The sequence below is a fragment of the Chinchilla lanigera genome, unplaced genomic scaffold (genome assembly GCF_000276665.1).
Source record: "Chinchilla lanigera isolate Chin_1 unplaced genomic scaffold, ChiLan1.0 scaffold00177, whole genome shotgun sequence".
NCBI lineage: Eukaryota > Metazoa > Chordata > Mammalia > Rodentia > Chinchillidae > Chinchilla > Chinchilla lanigera.
In genome coordinates, this window is record NW_004955578.1 from 1,170,425 (window position 1) to 1,196,291 (window position 25,867).

The window sequence follows — 25,867 nt, forward strand, 5'->3', positions numbered from 1 at the left end:
CCCACCTAAGGGGCGTGTAGCTCTCACATAATCTCCATGCCCTCCTCTTCCACAGGCTCAGGATGTATACAAAGTAAGCACCCTGGCTTCCTGCTAAGTCACTTAGCCAAACCTCTAGACTTCCCAAGTTGACACAATGTATCAACCATAGCACCACATTAATTTATTACCTCAGTTTTGGGAGTTTGACAGGAATGCCACATAATTGTCACAAGGTTTACATTTCCCAGAAGTTGTCAGTCAGGTGCCGGCCAGGCAGACCCTGGGTGAACACTGCGGTTGAACGTTTAACTTACTTCTAAGTTTCTTTGAACTATTTGTTCCTATTTCATGACCATGTTTTTCCTTGATAGGTTTTATTGTCAGCTACTAGGGAGGGGGTGAAGGAGGGAGTTCATTTATAGTTTAAGTGAACTTAAGTGTTTCTCTTAAAATGGAGTTACAGAAAAGAAAAATGGAGTCTGTCTTGCCCTATCACCATTACTGACATAGAGGGTCAGATCTTTATTGCTGGCACAAAATACCTGATATACAATGTTGGGGACCACATTATAAATTGAGTTTGGGGCACATCCAACCTTGTCCTTGCCCTGCCTTTTTGGGTCAGATTAGAACATGGAAGCTCCTTGCTGTTTTCTGCTCACAGCTGGAAGCCCCAGGGCTAATGACTGTCCTGGCACTCACAGGGCAAGATAAGAGCTGCTAAAGATGACAAGGCACCAGGAGAAACTCTCATCCTTGTCCTTGCAAGAATGTTTGATCTTCCCAGCCCACTGTAGTTGCCATTACTGTTCCAGGAAACACCCACTACCCTTCACCCATTGTTCTTGACTCAGATGTAATGAGTAAATACCAAGAGTCTGGGTGCCCCCCCCCCGGGGCCTTTTGTTCCTAGAGAGCAAGTGGTCCTCCCAGATCCCTGCTGTGCTTGCTCTGTTTCCTTTCCCACTGTGCACGGTAACCTGGGCAGGAGATTGGAACCCACTACACGGGTCTCTAATAACACACAATATTTTTTATTTTTGTCTTTTTGAGACAGGGTCGCCCTATGCAGTTCAGGCTGGCCTTGAGCTCACTCTGTAGCCCAGGCTGGTCTCAGACTTGCAACAATGCCCCTGCCTCAGCCTCCTGAGTACAGATGTGTGCCACCACACCTGGATAATAGCACACAATTTAAAGGAGGAAGAATTTACTTGACTCACAGTTTCAGAGGCTTCAGGCTGTGTTTGGCTGGCTCCAAGGCAGGAACATCATGGCTGAAGGGCGTAGCAAGAGAAAGCTGCCCACCTCCAGGAAGCCAGGAAGCAGAGAGCAGGGGAACAGCCCTCACATCCACTCAGTTCCTCAAATCCCGTCCCTGGCAATCAGCCTTTGAACACAATGAGACTTTGGGGAGACATTCTGGATCCGAACCATAAGAGAAGGTGCTGAAAGCTAAATGAAAAAGGCATGTTAAACAGGAAGGAGTGTCATGATGATAATTAGTAAAACGAGAGCAGAAAATGTACCATTCGGCTTTAGCAATGTGGAAGTCCTTCGTGACATTTTGGTGCCGTGATGGAGGTGGAAATGTGACTTAAAGAGAAAAGTGAGAAATGAAGACAAGTACAGACAATTCTTTCAAGGAGTCTCTTTTTAAGGAGCCAGCGACAGTGGTTATGTCTTTCTCCATGTACACTCAGCTGTCCGGATACTGGGACAGAGTAAGGGGAGAGGTGGAGCCGGAGTTTGACGAGCTGAGCACAGGTGTGGCGGGAAAGGTGGGTAGGGAGTCTGGCCGGACGGCGGGCAGCGAGGTCACGAGGGGATGGGGCATGGGTGCAAAAGTGGTGAGCTTAGTGGACTGCTGAGACTAACGGCTCACTGGAGCATTAATTTTAGAGAAACTGAGGTGAGGACATAGGAGGCGATGGGCAGAAAGTGCATGCAAAGACCTGAGATGTCTTCATCACTTTCTTCTTACTGAGACACAATACCCAACATCGAAAACTCTAAGGAGGAACGGTTTCTTTTGCCTCACAGTTTGCAGAGGTTTCAATCCACACTCTGTTGGCTCCAAAGGCAGGGAGGATGCCAGGAGAGAACGAGCTCATGGCTGGCCCCAGAGGGAGGCAGACAGCTACCAAGGGAAGAGGGTGGGAGGGAGGTGCGCCCTTCCAGGCCACGCCCCCAGTGATCCTCCTCCCTCAGCCAGGCTTCACCTCCCGAATCACATTTATCACATTTAGCTATAAACTCCTGAGTGGACTAATCCACTCTTGAGTACCACGCCCCGTGATCTGATCACCTCCGCAGCCCCGACCTGTGTGTGCAGGAGGCTCTAGGGGGTCATCTGGATAAAAATTACAACATGCGATGCTGTAGAGGCTGTAGTTTGGGGGCTGTCACTGTCAGGATGTGGGTCTTTCTCTCCCAGCAAGCTAGGACCTCTGGGACTATCACAGTCACCCCAGTGTGAGCAGCACTGGGTCTAAGTGTGACCACAGGAGGGAAAGGCTGGGTGGAGGCCGAGGTCCCTGGTGGAGAGGAGGGCAGAGTACTGAGAGACCTGAGGGTCAAAGGATCATCAATTTGAATTTGAAATTCAATGATGACAGGAGCAGTGTGGGGGCAGCGGTGCCAGAGCTAAAATTACAGAGAGCAGAAATGACCTGGGGAGTTGATGGAGCCTGCAACAAAAATGGGAGCGGATGTTACCTTGTGACTGTAAACTTCAAAGTTAGAGGATTAAAATAGGCGTGGTGGCGCACGCCTGTAATCCCAGCACTTGGGAGGCTGAGGCAGGAGGATTGTTGAGAGTTCAAGACCAGCTTGGGCTACAAAGTGAGCTCCAGGCCAGGCTGAACTGCACAGCGAGATCCTGTCTCAAACAAACAAACAACAACAAAAAAACAAAGTCAGAGGATTAGGGAGGGGACAGAAAGAAGGTGTTTAGAAGTGGTATTGAAGAGCAAAGAGGATCTTATCCCATCTGCAGATCCTGTGGGCAAGGGGGTAGAAGAGGAGTAAACTGTCTCTACTTGGAAGGGCTGTGTCTTCAGGGGAGAGCAGAGGGTGGTTAGACCAGGAAGATAAAAGGAAGCTTCCGAGGGAGTTGAGATGTAACTGTCAAGGAACGCTCCAGGCGCTTCCCATCCCTGCCCTGTCTGCCCGCGCCTCCGCTCAGCCTGGTCCCAACTATTATGGACAGCCATGGTGTGGGGCCAGTCTGTCTCCTCTACTTGACTGGCAACCCCAAGAAGCAGAGCCTGGCTCTATTTCAACCCCAATTGTGTCCCCCGCACTGGAACAGCAGGTGCTCGCTGAGTACTCATTGGCAGTGCCAATTCGAGGCCTGCAGAGCAAATTAGAAGATGAAATACCTCAGAACCAGCAGTGGTGCCAGGATTCCAAGACATAGGGCTGGCAACCCAAATTCACACTGCATTCTGAGTATTTTTGTCCCTTAAAAAAATTAGTGCAGCACGCTGGCACATGCCTGTAATCCCAGCTACTGAGGCTGAGGCAGGAGGATCTCATGTTCAAGGCCAGGGTGGGCAACTTAGTGAGACCTTGTCTTGAAATAAAAAATAAAAAGGACTGGGGATGCAGCTCAGAGGTAGAGTTTCCTGGGTTCAATCCCCAATACTGAAAGGAAAAAAAAAAAAGAAGGCCAACAGTATAACCCATAGGAAATGGGTAACATTATCCTGAATTGGACCTGTCTGAATTATTGCACAGCTCCTAGAAATCCAGAATAGAGTCAACTACTTCATCCCATACTTTTTAGAGTGTAAACAGATTTTCCATCTTAATGTCTAAACAAATTTCCAGGAACGTTCCTATGCAAATTGGTGGCATTGTGCAGTTCGAATATCCTTACAGAGAACTCAAAACAGTACCGGTTCCTCCACTTAGCCAATAAACATTTACTGAGCTTCCCCAGGCCTGTTCTAGGCCAGAGCAGCATGGCAGTGATGGGGATAGACTCCGCATCTTGGCTACAGACCCGTGGACTCTCCTGAAGGTTTTCAGTAACTTCTCTGACTAGCACTTCCACTTTAAATTGCAAATTAAATACATGGATCAATATTAATACTTTGATATTGCAAAGTGTAGTGGATTGATAACTGGTGGTCAACTTACAACCCCCAGCTGAACTGAGTAAGCGTGGTGCTGGGTGTGGGAGGCCCACCTGGGGACTGTTGCCAGCAGCATAAAGGCAGACCTGGAGAAGAAGAAGGAGGCTGTTGGGAACTGAGGGAGGCCGTGGGGAGCTGGCTTTCCTGATGAACTTGGCTGTTTTCATCCTCTGAGGAGCTCAGGACCTCACTGGCACTGAGAATGGCTTCAGTTCACTTTGGAGAGCTCTGGTCCTCGCTTTGAGCATAGCTTCCTGGTTCCGGAGGGGAAGATGGTGCACTGCTAGCCTCCCAGAAAAGCTTGCTGCGTTGGCTTTCCTGATGGGAACTCAGCCATCCTGATCACTGGAGGAGCTCGGGACTTCACTGTTGCCGAGGATGGCTGTGGTACCTTTTGGGGGAGCTCTGGTTCTTCTGAGCATCACTTCCTGGCTCCAGTGCAGATCCCTCAGCCTGCTGGCACAGGTCCTTCATCCTGCTGGCACAGACCTTGTAGATTCCACCACTGACCTTTGGGCTTTCCCAGCAGATCCGTGAAACAGGTCTGCATGAGATGTTGTCATGGGCTCTGGGCCTCCAGTTGGATTCATGGGAGGCATTGTTATGAGCTCTGGGTACTCAGCTCGACTCATGTAGGACATTGCTGTGGGATCCAGGCCCTCAGCTGGATTCCTTGGTCTTAGTGTGTGGACAGATTTCCTGCACTCTTTTGTATACTGTTCTTTGGGTGACTATTATAAATAATTATATAAAGTATGTGTCCTGTATTATGTTGTTCCCCTTGCAAAATAAGCCCCAAACCAACACACAAAGCAAAAAGTTCTCAATGCTTATGCAGAAGCTGCTCATTCTCCATCACACCCTCTGCCCCTGCTCTCTCTAATCTTGCCCATCCTTGCCTCCTCACTGGTCCACTGCAGTGGGCCGCTTCCTGACCTTCCCCTCCCACCCCTGCTCCCACAGTCTGTGTCCCAAGTGCATCCAGAATGACTTCCTGGCAGGTCATGTGCCTTTTCCACTTAGGCCACTTCCACGGCTCCATCTCACTCGTGGTAAAATCCGTCTTCACCAGGGCCACGAGGCCTTGTGCAATCTGCTCTTCGTACCTCCCAGGCCCCACTTCCTGTCAGTATCTCCCTTGCTCACTCTGCCCCAAGGACAGTGGTCAAGGCACCTCCAACCTTTCATATCTGTTCTGCCTCGGGGCCTTTGCACCTACGGTGGTGCTTGCCTCACTCCTCATCTCTTTTGGCTTTTTATTCAAGAGTCACCTGAGCTGGGTGTGGTAGCGCACGCCTGTAATCCCAGCACTTGGGAGGCTGAAGAAGGGGGATCACTGCAAGTTTGAGACCAGCCTGGGCTACAAAGTGAGCTCAAGGCCAGCCTGAACTGCATAGCGAGACAGTCTAAAAAAAAAAAAAAAAGAAGAGTCACCTAACGCATTTCTTGATCACCCTATTAAAAAAAAAAAAATCATCTTTCCCCCAATCTTTGTGTCTGTTCAGTGCTCTTATTTTTTCCAAAGCACTTACTGCCTTCTAACATTCATCACCTCGATTAGAAAATGAGCTCCAGTAAAGTAAGGGCTTCTGTCTCACTCACTGCTGTATTCACAGCGCCTAGAACAGTGTCTGGTGTGTAGAAGGTGCATAATACATGTTTTTTGACGATATTAACTGGAGCCCAGAAAAGGTGCACCTGTTCTTAGAGGTGGAAACAGGTGAGGGAAGGTTTTTGGGGTGCAGAGGGAGCCTTAGGTGGGCAGATTCCTTCTGTTCCCTCGGTTGTATAACGTTTACTACATCTGGGCATGGTGGCACATGCTTGTACGGTAACCCCAACACTTCGGAGGCTGAAGCAGGAGGGTCGCAAGTTCGAGCCCAACGCTTTCCTCCCACCAACACAGTCAATGAATAAAACATCACATCTCTATCCAGAAGAGCGGACAGCCGACAGCTCACCTGAAAGTGAGGCAGAAGGCAGAACCCGTAGGAAGGCTGCTGCTCACACGCACTACAAGGAAACCGGAAGCAGGTTTGCGGTAGAGATAGGAGCACTGACAGCGACAAGAAGGGGCTGAACCTCGGGGTCTACAAAATCCCCGCCCACTGCACGCGCGCGGAGCTCCGGGCAGGCAGGGAAACCAGGGGGCGGGGCTACGTGGTGCGTCACGCGTCACACGCCACCGCGCGCCTGCGCTCCTTTCCACGTGCGAAAGCTCCAGACTCGTGGAGACAGGGACGCCGCAGACCCTACGAGCCGCGCAGCTCAGCGTTCACCATGAGGCCGGGTGCGGTCCGGAGCTGGGGTCTGGGCTGGGGGACTAGGGCGAGCGGGATTCCGGAGGCCGGGCCTGAATCGGAGGGGCGGGGCTTCGGCCTGGGCGCGGGGGTTGTGTTCTGAGCCTGGATCTGGGCGGGCGTAGGCTGGGGGTCCTGATTCTGCCAGAGGAGCGATCGGTCTTGACCTGGGGAGGTCTGGGGGGTTTGTGACCGGCCTCGGAGTCACCCTCGTGAGGCTCGCGCCTTAAGCCTGGGGTTGGCGGTTCTGCTCAGGGATGCGTTTAACAGAGGCGGTTTTTAGATACGGGGTTAGGGGCGGCATTTGAGGATCCTTACCCAGAGGTGCATCCAGGCATCTGGGGCCTTAGATCTCTTGAGCATGGATTTTGGGGATCTGCCTCGGGTCGGAGATGGAGAGTCCCCGATCTTGGGTCCGGAAACTGGTTCTGAGAAGCTAGGGGGGATGAGGAACCCCGCTTTGTAATGTGCAGCCCTTTCTGGCCCACTTTCCCCGCTGTCTACACTTCCGGGGAGGTGAGGTTGTTCAACAGAATAACGGAAAATCGGGAGTGAAAACACTGCTCAGGCCCTGTGATTATCCTCCCTCCATCCGCTAATGCCAGGCTCGTGAAGTTTCTCTTACAGCGGAGGCTCCCCTTCCCAGGGGCTGGTTCTTCAGTGTTGGGGGGATCTCATGCAGAAGGGTAGGGGCTGCTAAGCTGTAATCCCGCTAAGACCATGGCATGCCTGCAGCCCCCTTGTGAACTCTGATTTCCCCAGGAATGGTGGATGCACTTTCTTCTCTCCAGCCTTCCTCCACTGCATGGTATAGAATGTGAAGTTGTAGAAATTGTTAGAGGCCATCTCTTCACTAAAGACTCAAGTCTTGGCGAGAGGAAACCTGTGGGAGATTGAGGAGGGGTATAGTGCAGTGCGCCTGACATTTTTAAGGGGCTCCTTCTTGCTTCAGTGTGTAAACTGTAGGGCAGCAAGGGAGGAAGCAGACACATCAGTGGGTCTTTGTTGCTGAAACGTCGGAGGTGATGGTACTTGGACTAGGGCAAGTAGCAGTGGACTTGCTGACAAAAAGTTTCTGAGTTGGGATGGTATACTGAAGATAGAGCCAGCAGATTGTGTGTGAGAGAGCGGCCAGGACTAACCAAAGGTTTGGGAGATGTAACTGGAAGGATGGAGTCGCCATTTTGGAGCTAGGGAAGGTTGTGGAACAAGAACAGATTACAAACCAGGGAATCTGAGAGCACTACCACCCGCAACTTTCCAGAAAAACTGGTGTGAATATGTGCTTTTTTCTGAGGAGCGAGTCTTAGGTCTTCATGGTGCATTGTCGTAAGATGCCTAGGATCTGAAAAGATTTGTTGAGTATCTGGGGCTGAAGGTTTACATTCAAGCCTACTGCACCCCATGGACCCCACACTTGCCTGGTCTCTGATCTGTCAGGTCGGAGACATTCAGACGTAGCTATTGACTTCTCCCGTAAGTGGGGGAGAGGGGATCTCATTCTTCTGAGTTTAAATAACATTTAAACTGTTCCAGGCTGTATATTAGGTGGGGTGCTTTTGTATATAAAGTCATTTAGTCTTTACAGCTGTGAGGTAGAAAGTGACTCCAATGATCCTTCCTTACTCTTTTAGGTCACAAATGGCAAGGGCATGAATGACCTCCCTTTGTGGAATACATAAAGGGAGAGGCCAGGGATCACCTGGTCTCGCAGTAGGTCCAGGGAAGTAAGAATCATCATCAGTCAGTTGCTCATGTAATGTTTATTGAGCCTTTACTTTGTGTTGAATGTTGTGCAGGGCATTAAGGATGTGTTGGCTGAAAATCCTTGTGCCTTTGGACTTGATTCTGTTGGGGGAGGCAATGGTGACAATATTAACAGTGCCATGTGTGACCGTTGCTATGCAGAGAAGTAAAGCAGGGTAAGTAGGGTGGCCAGAAAGGCCCTCCCGAGTCAGTAACATTTTAGTCCGGCTGCAGAGGAGAGGTGAGGAGCCCTGCTGCTCTCTGCAGAGCCAGGCATGGGAACAGCAAATGGTAGGTTATAAGTTACAGAGCTGTGCTGTGTTTGTTCTTTGCTGGGAAGAGCATAGGACCCATCCAGGAAGTCAGCAGAGGCCAGATTCCTGGCATGGTGGTCTTTTCAATTTGGGTTACCCCCTAGAATCACCTGGGGAGCTCTCCAAAGTCCCTAAACTCGGCACAGTTAAATCTGAATCTCTGGGTTCCAAGGATTAAGCAAGGTGTGGCTCACTTACCCTAGGGAAAGGCATTTTTATTTTATTGATTTTATTTTGGACACAGTGGGAAATTTTTGGATAGATTTGGGCAGGCGAATGATGAGACCTGATTTGCTGTTTTAAAAAGATCATCCAAGGTGGGTGTGGTGGCTCACACTTACAATCCTGGAGACTGAGAGGGAGGATTAGAAGTTCAAGTCCCATCTGGGCAACTTAGAAGTAAAACATAAAAAATGAAAGGGGCAGGGCTGTAGCTCTGTGGTAGTGTGCCCCTGGGTTTGAACCCCAGCACCCCGCCCCCATCATCTATTGGCTGCTTGCTATGTGGAACATAGGGGGAGGAGATAAAAGGTAAACAGTTCTTGCTGATTGTATGGTTGGGAGTTTTAAAATTTTCAAGAAATTAAATTAGTAACAGCTACTAAATTACATTTTCAAAGAAACAGAAAAGGCCTAGAGTGAAATAAAGGAGAAAGAAATTACGTTTTCACCTTCAGTATTATTAAGATGTATGATGATAACATAGGGTGTGAACAAGATGCATCTTTACAAAAACCTTAGCAAGTTTATATTGAAAAATTGAAGGTGGGGCGTGGTGGTGCACGCCTGTAATCTCAGTACTCAGGAGGCTGAGGCAGGAGCATCATTGTGAGTTTGAGGCCAGCCTGGGCTACAAAGTGAGCTCAGGGCCAGCCTGAACTACATAGTGAGACCTTGTCTCAAAAACACAAAAAAAAAGAAAAGAAAAATTGAATAATTTACATGGTGAGACAATTTTAAACCATCACTAACTTTCAAATTGATTTAATGACTCATATATAATATTTTTTCCAGATTTTTGAGACAGGGTCTCAGGATGTGTTCCAGGCTAGCCTTGAACTCACTATGTAGCCCAGGCTGTCCTTGAACTCACAGTGATCCTCCTGCCTCACGCTCCCAAGTGCCGGTGTTATGGGCAAATGCTACCACGCCCAGCTAATTTATGTAATTTTTCAGAACAATACTTCAGAGCTTTTGAAGTCACATGGAAGAGTTGACTATTAAATCTGTTAGTATAGGAAGAATTTGGTCATTTTGTATTTGGTGAGCAATATTCGCTCTGTCCTGAAGTGACAAAAATAAAGTCTTTCATAATCTATTTCTTAAACTTTTGGACTCTATAATCAAGGCTTAAGCTGCCTAGATTTTTGCCGACCTTTAAAAGGACAATTTGGGGTTTTTTCCTTCTTTTCCCTCCCTTGATAAAGTAAGCAGTTCTTTGTTATGATTGAGAGTTTTGAAAATTAAACTGTTAATTAAAAAATTAAATTAGTAATAGCTATTAAGTTACATTTTCCAGTAAAGAGAATAAAAATAAAAGAGAAAGAAAATGACATTTTTGTCTTTTAAACCATTAAAGAGAGGAATGTTGGGCGCTTGGGAGCAGGAGATGAGTGGGCAGGGGACTGTGTCCTGCTGAACCTCCTTCCTTTGGGGGTTGACACTTCTCTTCCATAAACAAGGTCAAGGTGAGAAGGCAGGAAGATATTCCCAGGCTGGAGGGGACCTTGTTGCCACAGCACATTCACATACATAGCGTTCACTAACTTGGGGGCAGGGGAAGAATTGGAGATTGAACCCAGGGCTTTCACAAGGAGCTGCATTTGCAGCTTTTTTTTTTAAATTTTTTTTTTTATTTTGAGACAGTGTCTCACTAAGTTGCCCGGGCTGGGCTAGAATTTGGGATAGCACTACTTCAGCCTCCTAGATGCTGGAATTTTAAGTGTGCACTGCTGTGCTTGGGTTCACTAGACGATAGAATTAGTTCTATAAACCTGCTCTTCCAGCTGGGTGTGGTGGCACATGGCTGTAGTCCTAGCACTGGGAGGCTGAGACAGGAGGATTGCTGTGAGTTAAGGCCAGCCTGAACTGCGTGGTGAGACCCTGTCTCAAAAAAAAAAAAAATTTGCTATCCCACCAAAAACACCAGAGTATCGACGGTAACCTGCATCTGTTTCCATATTCTGCCTCTTGGCTAACCCCAAACCTGTCTCCCTCCTGAGCTATAACCAGATCATGAGTTTCACCTTTATCTTTTTGGGTGGAGGGGCTGCCACAGATATCAACAGAGCATAGCATTGGTTAGTTCTAGTTTTTGCTGAACTTCATAAAAAGGGCCTTGCTTTGGGTATGGTTGGTAGAAACTTGTTTTTTTCACTTAACATTGTCATTCTAAGACTTACCTGTCTGTGTGTATAACTGAAGGTCTTCGTTGCTCTTACGGCTGTTTTCCATTTTATTTGTCCATTGTTGTTGGACGTATGAGCTCGTCCTGTGTTCCCTGCCGCCGTGGACGTTCTTGGCTGTGTGTTTGGGGCCCACAGACATGTGCTTCTCCCCTTGATAAAGCTCGCCGGAGCGCAGCTGCCTGTGAGTGCCATTCAGCCTTTTGTCCTGACACCTGTTTTTGTTTCGCCCACAGGTTTCAGCCCCCGTGGAGGTGGCTTTGGCGGCCGAGGGGGCTTTGGTGACCGCGGAGGTCGTGGTGGTCGTGGTGGAGGCCGAGGTGGCTTTGGTGGCGGCCGAGGTCGAGGTGGCGGAGGCTTTAGAGGCCGTGGCCGAGGAGGAGGCGGCGGCGGCGGAGGGCGGGGTAAGTGGGGTTGGCGAGGGAGGTGGACAGGGCCTTCTTGGGCGCAGGGGGCGAAGAGTTGTGGGTTTCGCTCTTCTACCACCTCTCTCTCTCTTGTAGGTGGAGGCTTCCAGTCTGGTGGCAGTCGTGGTCGTGGCCGGGGAGGAAAAAGAGGAAGCCAGTCGGGGAAGAACGTGATGGTGGAACCTCACCGGCACGAGGGTGAGGGAGGTCGGCAGGCGGCTGCTGCAAGGCTGGGGTGGTGTGGAACCGTGGCGTCCTCAGCCTGGTCTGCTCCCCCTCCCAGGTGTCTTCATTTGTCGTGGAAAGGAAGATGCACTCGTCACCAAGAATCTGGTCCCTGGAGAGTCTGTTTATGGAGAGAAGAGAGTCTCTGTTTCGGTGAGGCCTGGTCCCCTGTGCAAGCCACCAGACCCCAGCTGATAGTGTCCCGGTGCTCTGGTCTCCTCTGTGTGACCTGCACGTGCCAGTGCCAGCCAGGGGTCATCGGTCCACAGGTCAGACCGCACGCTCCCCTCCTCCGTCCTCTGAGGCTCAGCCCTGCCTGAAAGTGCTGCGTTCTCACTGTGCCTTGGCGATGCCTCCTCTCCCTCTGACCACGGGCCTGCTAGCTGCACTGGTCTCCTGGCCCACCCCGCTCCTGGCTTGGTGCAGGGCTACTTCCGTATCATCATCTCTGTCTCTGGTCTGGCGTCTCCTGATCTTTCTGACAATGCCATCTCACGTCACCCTGTCGAAAGCAGCGTTTACTGCCCATCGTAGTGTCATTGTCTCTGTGCTCAGCCACACCGCTGTGTGGGGTCTTCCTGGTCATTTTCCCTCTGCCTGCAGTTCTTGAGCGGTGCCCTCTGCCCCTCCAGGCTGAGTCAGAGGTCACCTTCCTGGCCACCCTCTCATGCTCACCTGTTGTTCACGCTGCTCCCGGTGCTTCCCATCCGCTCTTGGTGCGGTCTCTCGGCGGCACCTGTCCCCACCTACTGTGGCAGGATGCAGTTAGTTACTTTAGTGTATACTTAGTGCATAAGGCTGACCTGAATCTGTCTTCTTCGCTGTGGCGTCCCCAGTGCCTGGAACAGGGGCAGCGTAAGCGGGTGCTGGGACAGGAGGTGGTCTCGTTGTTACTGCTTACTCCCTTGTTGCCTCTTCTCTGTGAGTAGGCAGCATCCACGAGAGACTGTGCTCACAGTCACTCCTCTGTCACGGTCCCTGCCCTGTGCCCGTGTTCAGTTCTTGGATGATGACTGCGCCACCCCATTTCTTTTGAGGGCACTAAGGTTAAGGGTAATCTGCAGAAGAGCCTAGCACTGACTATCACCTCATCTCTCCTGGCCTAGGAAGGAGATGACAAAATTGAGTACCGAGCCTGGAACCCTTTCCGCTCCAAACTGGCTGCAGCGATCCTCGGTGGTGTGGACCAGATCCACATCAAGCCTGGGGCCAAGGTGCTCTACCTCGGGGCGGCCTCTGGTACCACAGTCTCCCATGTCTCCGACATAGTAGGCCTGGTGAGTTGGATGGTTTGGGGTGTGGGCCGCCTCTGCCAATCTCCAGTCGGGGCCTGGCTGCTTCCCCACACCATGTGGTGTAGGGCAGGCCCTTCCTTCAGTGCCTATGAATAGGGCAACTTGAGGTCTTGAGGGAAGAGAGATGGGCATGGATTTAACCATCACTAGTGGGACCCAAAGCTGGGAGAGTAGAGTTTGGTTGTCCTTGTTAAAATTTCGTGCCCCTAGCTGGGCATAATGGTACGTGGCTGTTATTCCATCTACTCAGGAGGCTGAGTCAAGAAGATGCAAATTCGAGGCCTGAGTAACATGAGCTAGACCCTGTGTCCAAGAAAAAGGAAAAAACTCAGACCCCCAAAGTTCTGGTCTTCTGGTTTCTCTTTAAAGAACTGCTGGTGCTCATAGTTCTGGGCCTGCATTTCTGTGTGGCTGTACGGCTTTCTCCTGTAGAGCATGCTAGGTACCTGTGTGTTTCACTCCTCCACTTCTTAGGTGTGGCATGAGTACAGGCGGTTAAATTTGGTGGTCAGACACTCCAGGCTCTCTTGTTGTAGGCAATTTATAATGATGTGACTTTCAGCAAGTTTCCTAACCTGTCTCCGCTTAACCAGAATAGGGTTTTGTGAAAATTAAACAAGTTCATTCGCATTGCAAATACCCTTAGCTTTTGTTAACCTCCTCTCTGTGTCTCTGTGTGTCCGCTGCCTGATTTTAAGCCTCTCGTGGGAGAGCCTGGGCCCTCACATCAGGCAAATTTGGATTGTGTTGTTTTGCTGCTTGCTAAATAACCCTTGGTCAGTGATTTCATGTTTTTACACCTCAGTTTATTCATCTGTAATGCAGACATCGTAATCATAGTCATTAGTTGGTATGTTTTTGATTTGGGGGTCTGAAGAGATGCTGTGTGTAGTATAGAGCCCCGAAGTACACACTCCGTACGTGAGAACCAGTGTCATTGTGCATTATCATTGGGTTCGTTTCAGGATGGTCTGGTCTACGCAGTTGAGTTCTCCCACCGCTCTGGCCGCGATCTTATCAACTTGGCCAAGAAGAGGACCAACATTATCCCCGTGATTGAGGATGCTCGACACCCACACAAATACCGCATGCTCATCGGTGAGGGGTCTGGGGGTGGCCCAGGGCAGCTGGGACAAGCCACTACAGGGTTCCTGGAAGGATCAGCGGGGCCTGGATTCAGATGGAGTTGGAGTGGATGAGCAGGCCTCCTGAGTGTGCAGGAATGGAGAGTGGGGAGCGGAGCCGGGTGTGGAGGTGTTTGGTACCTGCCACAAATGCCTGGAGCTCCGGGAAGGCCCACTTCTTCTTTGATCTTCTCCCGGCTTCATAGGTCCCCTGCGCTTCCTGCCTCCTGCTAAAACATGGTACCTTTTACACTACCTGGGCTTCCGTTTAAAAGCCTCTTTAGGGGGCCGTTAATGTGGCATGCTAGCATGAACAGCATGGCCTGGCCTGGCCTGGCCTGGAGGAGCCCATTATGAATATTAGTAACTTTTTTTTTTACAAGAAAAAATTTAAAAGTAGAGTGAAAAATAGCCTTGTAAAGTTCCCTGCGGTTATTGATATGAACATTTGCTATCTGCTTTTCCCAACTTTTCAGGTTTTCTTTATACCACTTCATCATTTAAAAAAAAAATCACATTGCTTTTAAAACGTTACTTTTCATTCCACTCATTTTTCTTTGCTTTTTCCATGCCTCCCCTCCACCCCCTGCTCTGCAGCTTGTTTTCATTTAAGTCTTCCACACTCTTGCCTTTAACTGCTCACCTTAATTGTCTTTTTGATGCCGTGTCTATCTCCCCCCAGACCCGGGAGCATCTCGAGGGCAGGGTCCGGGTCTGACTCGTCTCTCTGTCCCCCACGCCCGGCCCAGGGCTGGCCACAGAGTAGGTGGCAACCATGTTTCACAAGAGGAGTGAATGAATGTTATGACTGTGGGCTTTGGACCCATCTCGGGGGGCACCATGGAGGGAGGGGGTTCCCAGTTGGGGGAAGGAGAGTGAAGCAGGGAGACTCCCAGGAGCCTGCTGGTGGAACACAGGCCTCATGGGAGGGTCTGGGAAGATCTTTGGTTGATGCAGCTTTTAACTGCTGTCCTCTCTCCTTAGCAATGGTGGATGTTATCTTCGCCGATGTGGCCCAGCCAGATCAAACCCGGATTGTGGCCTTGAATGCCCATACCTTCCTACGTAATGGAGGACACTTTGTGATTTCCATTAAGGTGCGGGGCTTGGACTCGAAGATGGGGTAGCTGTATGCCAGGGAAGTAACTTTTGGATTTAAGGAGGCAAGTAGTGTAGGTGATGAAGTGCATGATTGCTGAGGCTGACCATCTGTGCTTGAATGCTAACTATGTGACTCTGGGCACGTTATGTAACCTTTTGACTCAGTTTCTTTGCTTGTAACATTAGAAATATTAGTCCTATCATCTTTTAAGAATTGGTGTAAGATTAATCAACATTCAAAGTATCCAGAACAGTTCCTGTCACAGAATAGAGATGAGATAAATGTGAGGTGCATTTTTCAAAATGCATTATAATTTGAAATGCAGAGAACTCCCATGGACCTTTCACCAGGTCTACCATCTGTGATAGTAGCTTTTTGCTAAGTTTGTTTTATTGTTCCTGGCTGCATTACTACTACTAAGAGGAAGGAGAAAAAAAATTTTGCACATAAGGTTGGGGTTTGGTTTGGTTTTGGTTTTGTTTGTTGGTTGGTATTGGGAAATGAACCCAGGGTCTTTATACTGAGCTACGTCCCTTGCCCTTTTTATTTTGAGATAGTTTCTTGCTAAGTTGCCTAGGTGGAACTTGAATTGTTCTTTGGTCTCAGTCTTCTGAAGTTCTGAGATTAAAGATGTGATCAAGCACCACTTAAATACTGGCTTTTAGATAAGTAGGACACCTGACCTCGAATTAAAAACTTTTCTACTTTTTTTTTTTTTTTTAACGGTGATAAAATTTATTTGACAAAGTAAAAGTGAACAGTGAGGAAGAAACTGGCTCTGCAGAGCGAGCTTGGGCCCAGTAGAAGGGGAAAAAGCAAGATAAAAGTATACCCTGGAGGACACAGGGTGGGCTGTCATGAGGAAAGCCATGATAGCGCTCTTGAAGTCTTTGGCCACATTTCCAAAACCTGGATTTCACTTGTGTTTCTGTTGAAAACAAACTTCTGGCTTATAGAGCATCAAAAAGGAAAACAGCCCAGAGCTTGGTGCAGATGTCAAATCCTTTCTCTGTAGGCTAACTGCATTGACTCCACAGCCTCAGCTGAGGCCGTGTTCGCTTCTGAAGTGAAGAAGATGCAGCAGGAGAACATGAAGCCCCAGGAACAGCTGACCCTAGAGCCATATGAGAGAGACCACGCTGTGGTTGTGGGTGTGTACAGGTGAGCAGAGCCCAGTAATCCACTGAGACAGTGCTCCCCCTCCCCTGCATCCAAAGTGCTGTGGTCCTGGGAAATACTAGGGCGGTGACAACTGTGGCACTCCTCCCTCCTCATTTCTGTCTTCTGCTCACAGGCCACCTCCCAAGGTGAAGAACTGAAGCTCAATGCTGTCTAGATTCCCAGAGATGTGTTGCTACTGTTTGTTGCACGTGTGATTTTTCTATTAAAAGACTCATCTGTTGCTCTGTTTACTGGTTGTTCTGCGACCATCATAGACGACGCGATGCATGCACCCATGGTCATCTTTGCTTCGTTGGGGTTTAAAGTTTCTTGTGGTCACGCAGCGCATGCTCCATTCCTAGGTTACTCGCACAGCTGTAACTTCATTTGGGGATTTGGGCTCGTTTGGTAGCCCACTGCGCATGTGTGCCAGCCTGGCTGGCCAGAGCTCCGCAAGCGCAGGCGCAGAGTGTTACCCTAGTCACGTGAAGGGAGCGGAAGGGAGGGCAGGGGCGGAGCTCGGGCAGAGGGGGGGCGGTTTGTTGTGGTCGCCATTTTGCTGGTTGCATTACTGGGTAATCGGGGCCCTGGCACGCTGCGTCCGCCGGATACCTTCCGCCCGTGGGCAGGTCTGAGCTCGGGCTCCCCGAGCAGTTTGAGTCCCCTTACCCGCGCCCTCAGGTAACGATCGGCCGATGGGCGGGGCGGCACGCGCTCAGGGGGAGAAGGGGTGATCGGGACCCGCCCTGTCTGCGTCGCCCGGAGGGAGACTTAACACGAGGCCGAGGGAGAAGAGGGGGGCTTCGGGCAGGTGCGGGCTGTGCTTGGCTATTCATAGTCGGATTCCTGGAAGGGGCTGTGCCCGAGGGAGCCCTCTTGAGAAGGTTGGGAGGGGGGTAGCTGGGCCCCACTCCCGCCCTTTGTTTGGGCTCTGTCTCCGCTCCGCCGGCCGCTTCATCGTCGCCTAGCAACAGCTGCCCTGGGTTGTGATTGGCTGAGTTTCTGGCAGCAACGACCAATGATACTGTTGTTGCCATGGGAGGTGCGGCTTGCCAAACTCTCTGTTGGGCCCCGCCTGCCTGGTCTTCGCCGGCTGGGGCGGTCCTCCTAGGTTCGGGGGCGGGACACCAGGGTCCCTGGGGGCGGGTGGCCACTCAGGGCAGGGCGGGGCCGGCGGTGTGAGGGTTAACCCTCCCCTCCCCCGTCCACCTGCTCTCCCCTCCCCCGCCTGCCCTGAGCTGACCTTAGTACCGCTCCTTTCCCCGCCCCTGGCAGCGGCTGTTGTCACCCACCGGGCTGCCTGCCCTGCTTGCCCTCACCGCCGCGGGGTTTGCTGCCCCGGCGGGGCAAGGAACCGGCGGCTGCCTTCTCACCACCACCACCACCGCCATGCTGGCTGCTCGCCCACTCCACTGGGGGCCCCACCGCGCCCCAGCCCCCCGTGGGCCCCGCACCAGCCCCGACCCGGGTAGGGGGTGGGGGTTGGGAGTGACATGCCTAGTGTGGGAAGACCCCAGGAAAGAGGTAGTTTGGGGGGAAGTTCCGAGGGAGGAGGGATCTGACACGGGCGAGGTGCACTTGGAGGATTTGGTTGTGGCGGACACTCTGGGAGGAGAGAGCCCTCTGTGATATTTGGGGATACGACCAGGGGGACCTTCTAGGAATAGGTGCAGTTGTACAGTGATCCAGTGCAGAGAGGGGGAACTGGAGAAAGGACTAGTAGGAATATTGGGTGGGAGAGGACAAGGACCCAGTGTAGGGGAGCAAAGGGTGATCCCTAACCTGTGAGAAAGGAGGCTTTGCTTTTGCTTCCATGAGGAGGAGTGGCCTTGCCTGGGAGAGGGTCTTGGAGTAAAACGGGGGCGATCTCTGACATGGCACAGGGGAACTAAAATAGGGTATAAGCAGACTACCTGGAGGGGTGGTCCCTGATGTAGGAAGGCCTGATATCAGGAGGAGGGCTTGGTGTGACCTGGAAAGGGTGTACCCCGAATGAGAAAACCGTAGCAGTAGGACTTACATAGAGGCTCATATAACCTTGCTGTGGCCAGGAGGTCCTGAGGACCCCATATGGCTTTAGGGGCCTGCAGAGGACTCTCTTGTGGCCGGGGGATCCCAGAGAACTTACATGGTTTGGGGGATCCCCAGAGTTCTCAGGATTGGGAAAAATCTGCTGGGAAGGAAGAGTAGACTCGGGGTGGAGGGAGTTTGCTGTGGTGCCTGAGGAAATCCTGATGTTCAGGGAAGACTACAAGAGGATAGAATCTTGTGCGAAGGCCCCTGGGGAGAGACAGGAGTAGAAATGGGAAGAAAGAATGAATTCTGCCCAGACTCTACTTTCTTTCATCTCTTTTCTTCCCCGCAACCACTGGTGTCTGTCTTCCTTTCCTGTCATGGCCCGTGTCCACCCCTCCCACCCGTGACTCTCTTTTACATGTTGTTTGTGCTGCCCCCACTCATTTATTTGACCATTATTTGTTGAGGGACTGCCTTGTGCTCCTCCACTGGCCTGTGCCTTCTCTGTGTTTCCCTCTGGTTGCTCTGTTGCACCCTTTGTCTTCTCCCTCTGTGCCCTGCCTTCTTTCTCATGCCTCTGTCTTCCCTGCCCGCCGCTACCCCACACATCCCTTGTTCCATGTTGCTTCCCCACCTCCTGCCTGCTCTCAGGTCTCAGCGGCGGTGGCAGCCGAGGTGCAGGATGCGAGAAGGCGCCCCCCGGCCGGGCTCCCGCTCCAGGTCTCGCACCCCTGCGGCCCTCTGAGCCCACCATGGCCATCCCACCAGGCCATGGGCCATTCTCTGGCTTCCCGGGGCCCCAGGAGCACATGCAGGTAGGCATTCAGCTGGCTTGTCACCTGCCTGGGGGTAAGGGGAGGCTGGAAATAGAAGGGTCTCAAGGCCAAAAGCTACTGTGGTGCACAGGACCATCCCTGAGGGACATCATGAGCCCCATAGAAGTAGAAAAGTTCTTTTTGGGGGGGGGGTTTGGTACCGGGAATCGAACTCACGATCTCGCGCTTGCCAGGCAGGCGCTGTGCCGCTGAGCTAAATCCCCAGCCTGAAGTAGAAAAGTTTTAAGCAGAGTCGCAGAGTCTTGGTTCAAATCTTGTTGTGGTGGCTGAGTTACTCAGGTTCTTCATACTTCTGTTTTCTGGTCTGTGAATGGGGCCAGTGATGATACCTCCCTCAGAGGGTGGTTGTCAGGGTTAAACCGGTTAATGAAATACCATATGTGTAAAATGCTAAGAATGGTGCCTGGCACATCGCAAACATCAAGTAAGTCGTCACTGAGAAGGACATCCAGAGTGAACGCGAGGGAGGCTGAGCCTGAGGGGTCTTGGCTGCAGGGCCAGGGTGGTGGTATAGGATGAGGAGCGCTCAGGATAGAGGTGGTAAGGCTCTGAAATGTGGAGCTTGGAGTAAGATGCAATGGGGAGTCCAGGGCACCAGATCCCAGACCAGGTGCCTTTGGGATAAAGGACCTGGGTGGAGGAGTTCAGAGTTGGAGGTGAGAGTTGGGAAGGCCCCGGAGGATGAGGGCAGATAGACTTGGGGTTACTTTCTAGGTAGGATTCCCAAAATAGATAGTCTTGGATAGAAGGATTGAGGTTAGAAATGGATAAAGGTACGGGAAGCCCAACACAGGGCCTGGGGAAAAGATTGGGGTAAATCACTCACTCCATTTACAGGGCAGAGCTCCAGTGAGTGGTCACTGCCAGCTCCTGCTCAAGGCACTGGGGAGAAACAAGGGCAAGACCTACATCCTTGCCCTTGGGGAGTTCATATTCTCTCATTGGAGCCAGACAGACCAGATAAATATGTGTGGTCTTGATGAGCCAGCAGCCCATGTGGTTCTCACTGGAGGTCCAAAGGTGAAGGCCTGTCCTCTTGCCCCTTGCCCCTCCCCGCAGGTACTGCCTGATGTGCGACTGCTGCCTCGGAGGCTGCCTCTGGCCTTCCGGGATGCAGCCTCAGCCCCGCTGCGCAAGCTCTCTGTGGACCTCATCAAGACCTACAAGCACATCAATGAGGTGGGCAGGGGGTGGGGTCCTGGGCTGGGTGCTGGGGCGTCTTGCTGCTGGCCCAGGTCACTCACCAGTCCCTGTCTCCTGGCTGGCTGGCTGGGCAGGTATACTATGCGAAGAAGAAGCGGCGGGCCCAGCAGGTACCACCCCAGGACTCGAGCACCAAGAAGGAGAAGAAGGTCCTGAACCACGGTTATGATGATGACAACCACGACTACATTGTGCGCAGTGGGGAGCGCTGGTTGGAGCGCTACGAGATCGATTCTCTCATAGGCAAAGGCTCCTTTGGCCAGGTGAGGACAACCACCAGTCTGGTCCAGAGACTGAGGGGTACAAGTACCCACTAACGTTGGCCCATATACCTACGGGCTTAGTGACTTCAGGTTCTGTACCAGGCTACTCTTCCAGCCTCGTTGCTTAGTTTGCTGTACTTCCATTTTTTTTTATGTAAAAGTGCAAATAACATGACCTTTCGCGTAGGTCATTGTGTTATTTCATGTCCCACGTTTATACCAGTGCCTGGCTAGTAGTGAGCACACAGCTGTGTATTAGTAGTGTTAGTGATAGTGTGATTGGTGGGTCTCCCTGCCAGAAGGAGAAGAGCAGCGACTGGCTGTACCCTGCTCCCGCCTCCATTGGTGACGTGCGCTACCCTTGACAGGTGGTGAAAGCCTATGATCATCAGACCCAGGAGCTGGTGGCCATCAAGATCATCAAGAACAAGAAGGCGTTCCTGAACCAGGCCCAGATTGAGCTGCGGCTGCTGGAGCTGATGAACCAGCACGACACGGAGATGAAGTACTACATAGGTGAGGCCCAGGGCAGTGGGTGCCAGGTACAGAGGCCTGGAGCGGGGATAGTCCTCCTTAGTCCTGGAGGGGTTGGTTTCATCGGGGCAGGGCGGCACTCACTGGAGCCTCCCTGACCTAGTGATTCTCCCGGTTCATTCATGGTTTTTGCCCATTCACCCGGTAAAAGTGGTCAGACTTTACAAGTGCCCTTGCAGAGGTAGGCTCTGTTGCAAGCACGTTACACAAATTACCTCACCACAGCCCCACGAGGAGATAACATGCTCACATGTTGGAGATAAGAAACCCAGGCAGTCAGTGTTGTCACTTGTGTGAGGTGACAGTTTGTACTCAGCAGAGCTGTAACTGATGAGGTTGTAGACTCTGGAGCCTTGATTCTTAAAAACTGTGCCAATTTTTCTCCTCTCTTGCACTGATTCCTCTTTTAGTTTTTTTTTTGGTTTTTTTGGTTTTTCTCCGGTACCGGGAACCGAACTCACGACCTTGCGCTTGCCAGGCAGGCGCTTTTGCCGCTGAGCTAAATCCCCAGCCCCTGATTCCTCTTTTAAAAGGAAAATTTACACCCTTACTGTAGTTGGAAAATCAGTGTCCCTTGTCTTTAAATGTAACTGAGATGAAAACAGTGTTACAAGATTGAGGAAGCCTGGACAGGTATTGAAGATCTACTGGGAGCTAACAGAAACTTCTCTTTGGTTTAATTAGAAGATTTGACAGCCTGGAAAGAGGGCTTCTTGGGTGAATCAAGTTGATACTATGTAGAAATGTTGCCACCCGGGGCATACCACACGTGGGCCAGTGTGCAGGTGGTAGAGACACTCACTACTGTGTGACTCTAGGCCCCACCGACCTTCTCTGTTTCTTTATCATTTTTTTCTGTCTTCTCCCCCATAGTGCACCTGAAGCGGCACTTCATGTTCCGGAACCACCTGTGCCTGGTGTTTGAGCTGCTGTCCTACAACCTGTATGACCTCCTGCGCAATACACACTTCCGCGGCGTCTCACTGAACCTGACCCGGAAGCTGGCACAGCAGCTCTGCACGGCGCTGCTCTTTCTGGCCACGCCTGAGCTCAGCATCATTCACTGCGACCTCAAGCCTGAGAACATCCTGCTGTGCAACCCAAAGCGCAGTGCCATCAAGATTGTGGACTTTGGCAGCTCCTGCCAGCTTGGCCAGAGGGTGCGGCTCAGACTGGGGGTGGGGGGAGGGCTCACGGTGTGGGTATGGGTAGGTCAGGGCAGACCAGTCCAGGCCATGGGGATGGATGCCTGAGAGATAGCGCTTGACATGGGATGTTGCTGGTACAGTCGGGAGGGTGGGGCCAGTGCACGATGGAGGCAGAGGAGAGGCTGAGAGGGTGTGTTGCTCACTGGGAAGGGCAAAGGTGAGCCTGAGGGTCAGGGCTGGTTCTGAAGCGCCAGATGTGGGCAAGTGAAGTTGCTTGGGTCCAACCTAGGTTTTACTAAGTTGTTTCTGCTATTTTCTTGGAATGGAGAGACCTTCAGCTTCACAGCGTCGTGTGAGCAGGCACTGAAGTGACACACACACTAGTGGAGGGCCTTGGGAACTGGCAGCCTGTGACTGGTGGTCAGCAGGGGCCAGGGCTAGGAATAAGGTTAGGGTTAACCCAGCCCAGCGAGACTGTGGAGTCTAATGAACAAGATGCCGGCAGTGGCTGTAGAAGTGTTTGTGCGGAGGATGCTAAAATGTAGAGCTTCCGTCCCCGGTTAGAGAGGAGGGGTCTTGATCTCAGATGGGTCCCCTTAGCTTTTGCGGTGCCGGTGGGGCCAGTAGGGGAGGCTGGGACCCCTGACTATTGATCTCTCTCCAGATCTACCAGTACATCCAGAGCCGCTTCTACCGCTCGCCTGAGGTGCTCCTGGGCACGCCCTACGACCTGGCCATTGACATGTGGTCCCTGGGCTGCATCCTGGTGGAGATGCACACTGGAGAGCCCCTGTTCAGCGGCTCCAATGAGGTGCGCCCCCAGGAAGGGCTGTGCTGGAGGTGGAGGGGTGGAGCCTGGCTGGCCCGGTGCCCCTGACCACCACCTGCCCGCAGGTGGACCAGATGAGCCGCATCGTGGAGGTGCTGGGCATCCCACCAGCCCCCATGCTGGAGCAGGCACCCAAGGCTCGAAAGTACTTTGAGCGGCTGCCTGGGGGTGGCTGGACCCTACGACGGACAAAGGAACTCAGGAAGGTGCGGCCCCTGCCCCGTGCCACTCCTCCCAACCCGGTGGCCCTCACTTTCACACTTGGGGCTCCCTCTCTCCCCGCCTCCTCTCCCTGTGTCTTTCCCTTTCTTCCTCTGCCCCTTGTCTGTCCCTTCCTTCATCCCCTGCCCACCCCTGTTGTCCTTCCCACCCTACAACTCTTCTTAGCTTCTCTCTCCACTTTCTGTCCTGTGCCTCTGTTTCCCCGTGTGTGTCTCCCTGCCCCTCCTGCCCACTGACGGCCACTCTCTTGCCCCCCCTCCCACCCCTCCCTGCCAGGATTACCAGGGCCCTGGGACACGGCGGCTGCAGGAGGTGCTGGGCGTGCAGACGGGCGGGCCCGGGGGCCGGCGGGCGGGGGAGCCGGGCCACAGCCCCGCCGACTACCTCCGCTTCCAGGACCTGGTGCTGCGCATGCTGGAGTATGAGCCCGCCGCCCGCATCAGCCCTTTGGGGGCTCTGCAGCACGGCTTCTTCCGCCGCACTGCCGACGAGGCCACCAACACAGGCCCGGCAGGCAGCAGTGCCTCCACCTCACCCGCACCCCTCGACACCTGCCCCTCCTCTAGTACCGCCAGCTCCATCTCCAGTTCTGGTGGGTGCCCAGGGCCTAGATGGGGTGCAGTGGGGTGGGGGCAGCTCTGTTTGGACCAGCCTGGGGCACCTTGTCGCTCGGTCTCACAGGAGATTTGAAACAGCCTAATTCTGAACTACAGAATAAGGTGGGAGGAGAGCCTCATGTGGCCCGGACATGATATCTTGAAACCGTCTGTGCTCACTCAGACCTCTGAAGTTGGTCTGACACCCAAAACTGAACTGTGAACTTACATTTCAAAACTGGTGTGGGTCCTTCAAATGCACTTTGGTTCCAGAGCCCAGACGTGGCCCTAGACTTAGCTACTTCAAATCCCAGCCACCGCATCTTACCTGTGGCCTCTTTTCTTCTTGTCCCTCACTTTCAGGGGGTTCCAGTGGCTCCTCCAGTGACAACCGGACCTACCGCTACAGCAACCGATATTGTGGGGGCCCAGGGCCCCCCATCACTGACTGTGAGATGAACAGCCCCCAGGTACTGGGGCTTTGAGGGCTGTGAGGGTGTGTTGGGGGAGCCTGCGGTTTTAGGACTGAGTCTCCTTTACCCACTGCTCCTTTGCTTTTTTAGGTCCCACCCTCCCAGCTGCTGCGCCCCTGGGCAGGGGGTGATGTGCCTCACAAGACACATCAGGCCCCTACCTCTGCCTCATCACTGCCGGGGACCGGGGCTCAGTTACCCCCCCAACCCCGATGCCTTGGCCGTCCCCCGTCACCAACCTCACCACCACCCCCGGAGCTGATGGATGTGAGCCTGGTGGGCGGCCCTCCGGACAGCTCCCCACCTCACCCAGCGCCTGCCCCCCAGCACCCGGCTGCCTCAGCCCTCCGGACTCGGATGACAGGAGGTCGTCCACCTCTCCCACCCCCTGATGACCCTACCACTCTGGGCCCTCGCTTGGGCCTCCGTGGTGTACCCCAGAGCACAGCAGCCAGCTCATGACCCTGCCCCCTCCCTAGGGCCCCTCCTGAAGCCATACCCCCTCCCCATCTGGGGGCCCTGGGCTCTCATCCTCACCTCTCCCCTTGACTGGAATTGCTGCTACCCAGCTGGGGTGGGTGAGGCCTGCACTGATTGGGCCCGGGGCAGGGGGTCAAGGAGAGGGGTTTGACCACACTCTCCCCACTAAGGACTGGACCCTTGGCCCCCTCTCCCGCCCCCTTGTTTTCTATTTATTGTACCAAAGACAGTGGTGGTCTGGTGGAGGGGAGACTCCCCTTACCCTAGGGCCCTAGGAGGGGGTGGGGGCAGGTAGGGGGAGATGGCCTTGCTCCTCCTCGCTGTACCCCCCAGTAAAGAGCTTTCTCACATGCCTGCCTGAGCGTTTGCAGGGCCTTGGTCCCCTCACCCGCCCCTCAGAGGCACGGTGGGGCAAGGGTTTGGGAAAGGGGGTGCCAGAAGATCTTTGTGGTGTACATACATCCCTTCTGGAAAAGTCATGGCTGTTGGAAGCATGGAGCTGAAGGAGTTCTGGGGCTAAAGAATCCTGGATAAGATCCTGGCCCATGTTTGCCTTTTCCAGGGTAAACAGACTACGAAGGAGTGAATACCCGCTTCTGGCCTGTCTCTGGGAAGCACCATGTACTGCCCTTATGAGTCAGGGCTCCCAGAGTCTGAACAGGAGCAACTCCTTATGCCAGGCAGGCATCCAGTAGGTGCTGGGTACACTTGGCAGGCCTTGTTTGTGCCATCTGGGAAACAGGCAGGCAGTGGGTACAGGCTTAATCCACACGTCTGGTCCCATTCTTTGGAATCATTGCGGAGCAAAGCATTTTGAGAGTCTCAGGCAAAAAGATACTCCCTGGGTTCCAGGTAAGTGGTCTTGTTTCCATGGCAGTTTGGAAATTTCTTGTCTCCCAATCGGCCAATCAAGAACCTCCTGGTTCAAAGGATAGGTTGTCCCACCACTGGGGCGCGGCGGTTCCTGGGAAATGGAGTTCTACGTGGAAGTCTTACTCCCTTTTTTTTTTTTTTTTTTTTTTTTTTTTTTTTTTTTTTGGTGATGGAGAACTACCAAGACCAGAATT

At 52.4% G+C, this 25,867-nt stretch overlaps 2 protein-coding genes across 7 annotated transcripts; both read left to right on the plus strand.

Moving 5' to 3' along the window:
- Nucleotides 1–6,288: 6,288 nt before the first annotated feature.
- Fbl (fibrillarin) lies at nt 6,289–16,449 on the plus strand. The gene is made up of 9 exons (XM_005414084.2): nt 6,289–6,411; nt 11,123–11,290; nt 11,390–11,491; nt 11,577–11,671; nt 12,625–12,795; nt 13,779–13,911; nt 14,922–15,034; nt 16,055–16,200; nt 16,334–16,449. The coding sequence occupies exons 1-9, from the start codon at nt 6,402–6,404 to the stop codon at nt 16,356–16,358; spliced, it is 963 nt and encodes a 320-aa protein (XP_005414141.1). The 5' UTR covers nt 6,289–6,401; the 3' UTR covers nt 16,359–16,449.
- Nucleotides 16,450–16,703: 254 nt separating this feature from the next.
- On the plus strand, nt 16,704–25,150 carry Dyrk1b (dual-specificity tyrosine-(Y)-phosphorylation regulated kinase 1B). Of its 6 annotated transcripts, XM_005414087.2 has the most exons (12): nt 17,318–17,668; nt 18,868–19,031; nt 20,112–20,231; nt 20,330–20,518; nt 20,887–21,034; nt 21,926–22,212; nt 22,865–23,011; nt 23,095–23,235; nt 23,528–23,563; nt 23,648–23,843; nt 24,211–24,317; nt 24,411–25,150. In XM_005414087.2, the coding sequence occupies exons 1-12, from the start codon at nt 17,590–17,592 to the stop codon at nt 24,780–24,782; spliced, it is 1,986 nt and encodes a 661-aa protein (XP_005414144.1). In that variant the 5' UTR covers nt 17,318–17,589; the 3' UTR covers nt 24,783–25,150. The 6 variants fall into 6 exon arrangements, with proteins under 6 accessions (XP_005414146.1, XP_005414147.1, XP_005414143.1 ...); XM_005414089.2 differs by lacking the exon at nt 17,318–17,668 and adding an exon at nt 16,704–16,881 and having other exon boundaries at nt 23,528–23,843; XM_005414090.2 differs by lacking the exon at nt 17,318–17,668 and adding an exon at nt 16,894–17,011 and having other exon boundaries at nt 23,528–23,843.
- The last annotated feature ends 717 nt before the right edge of the window (nt 25,151–25,867 follow it).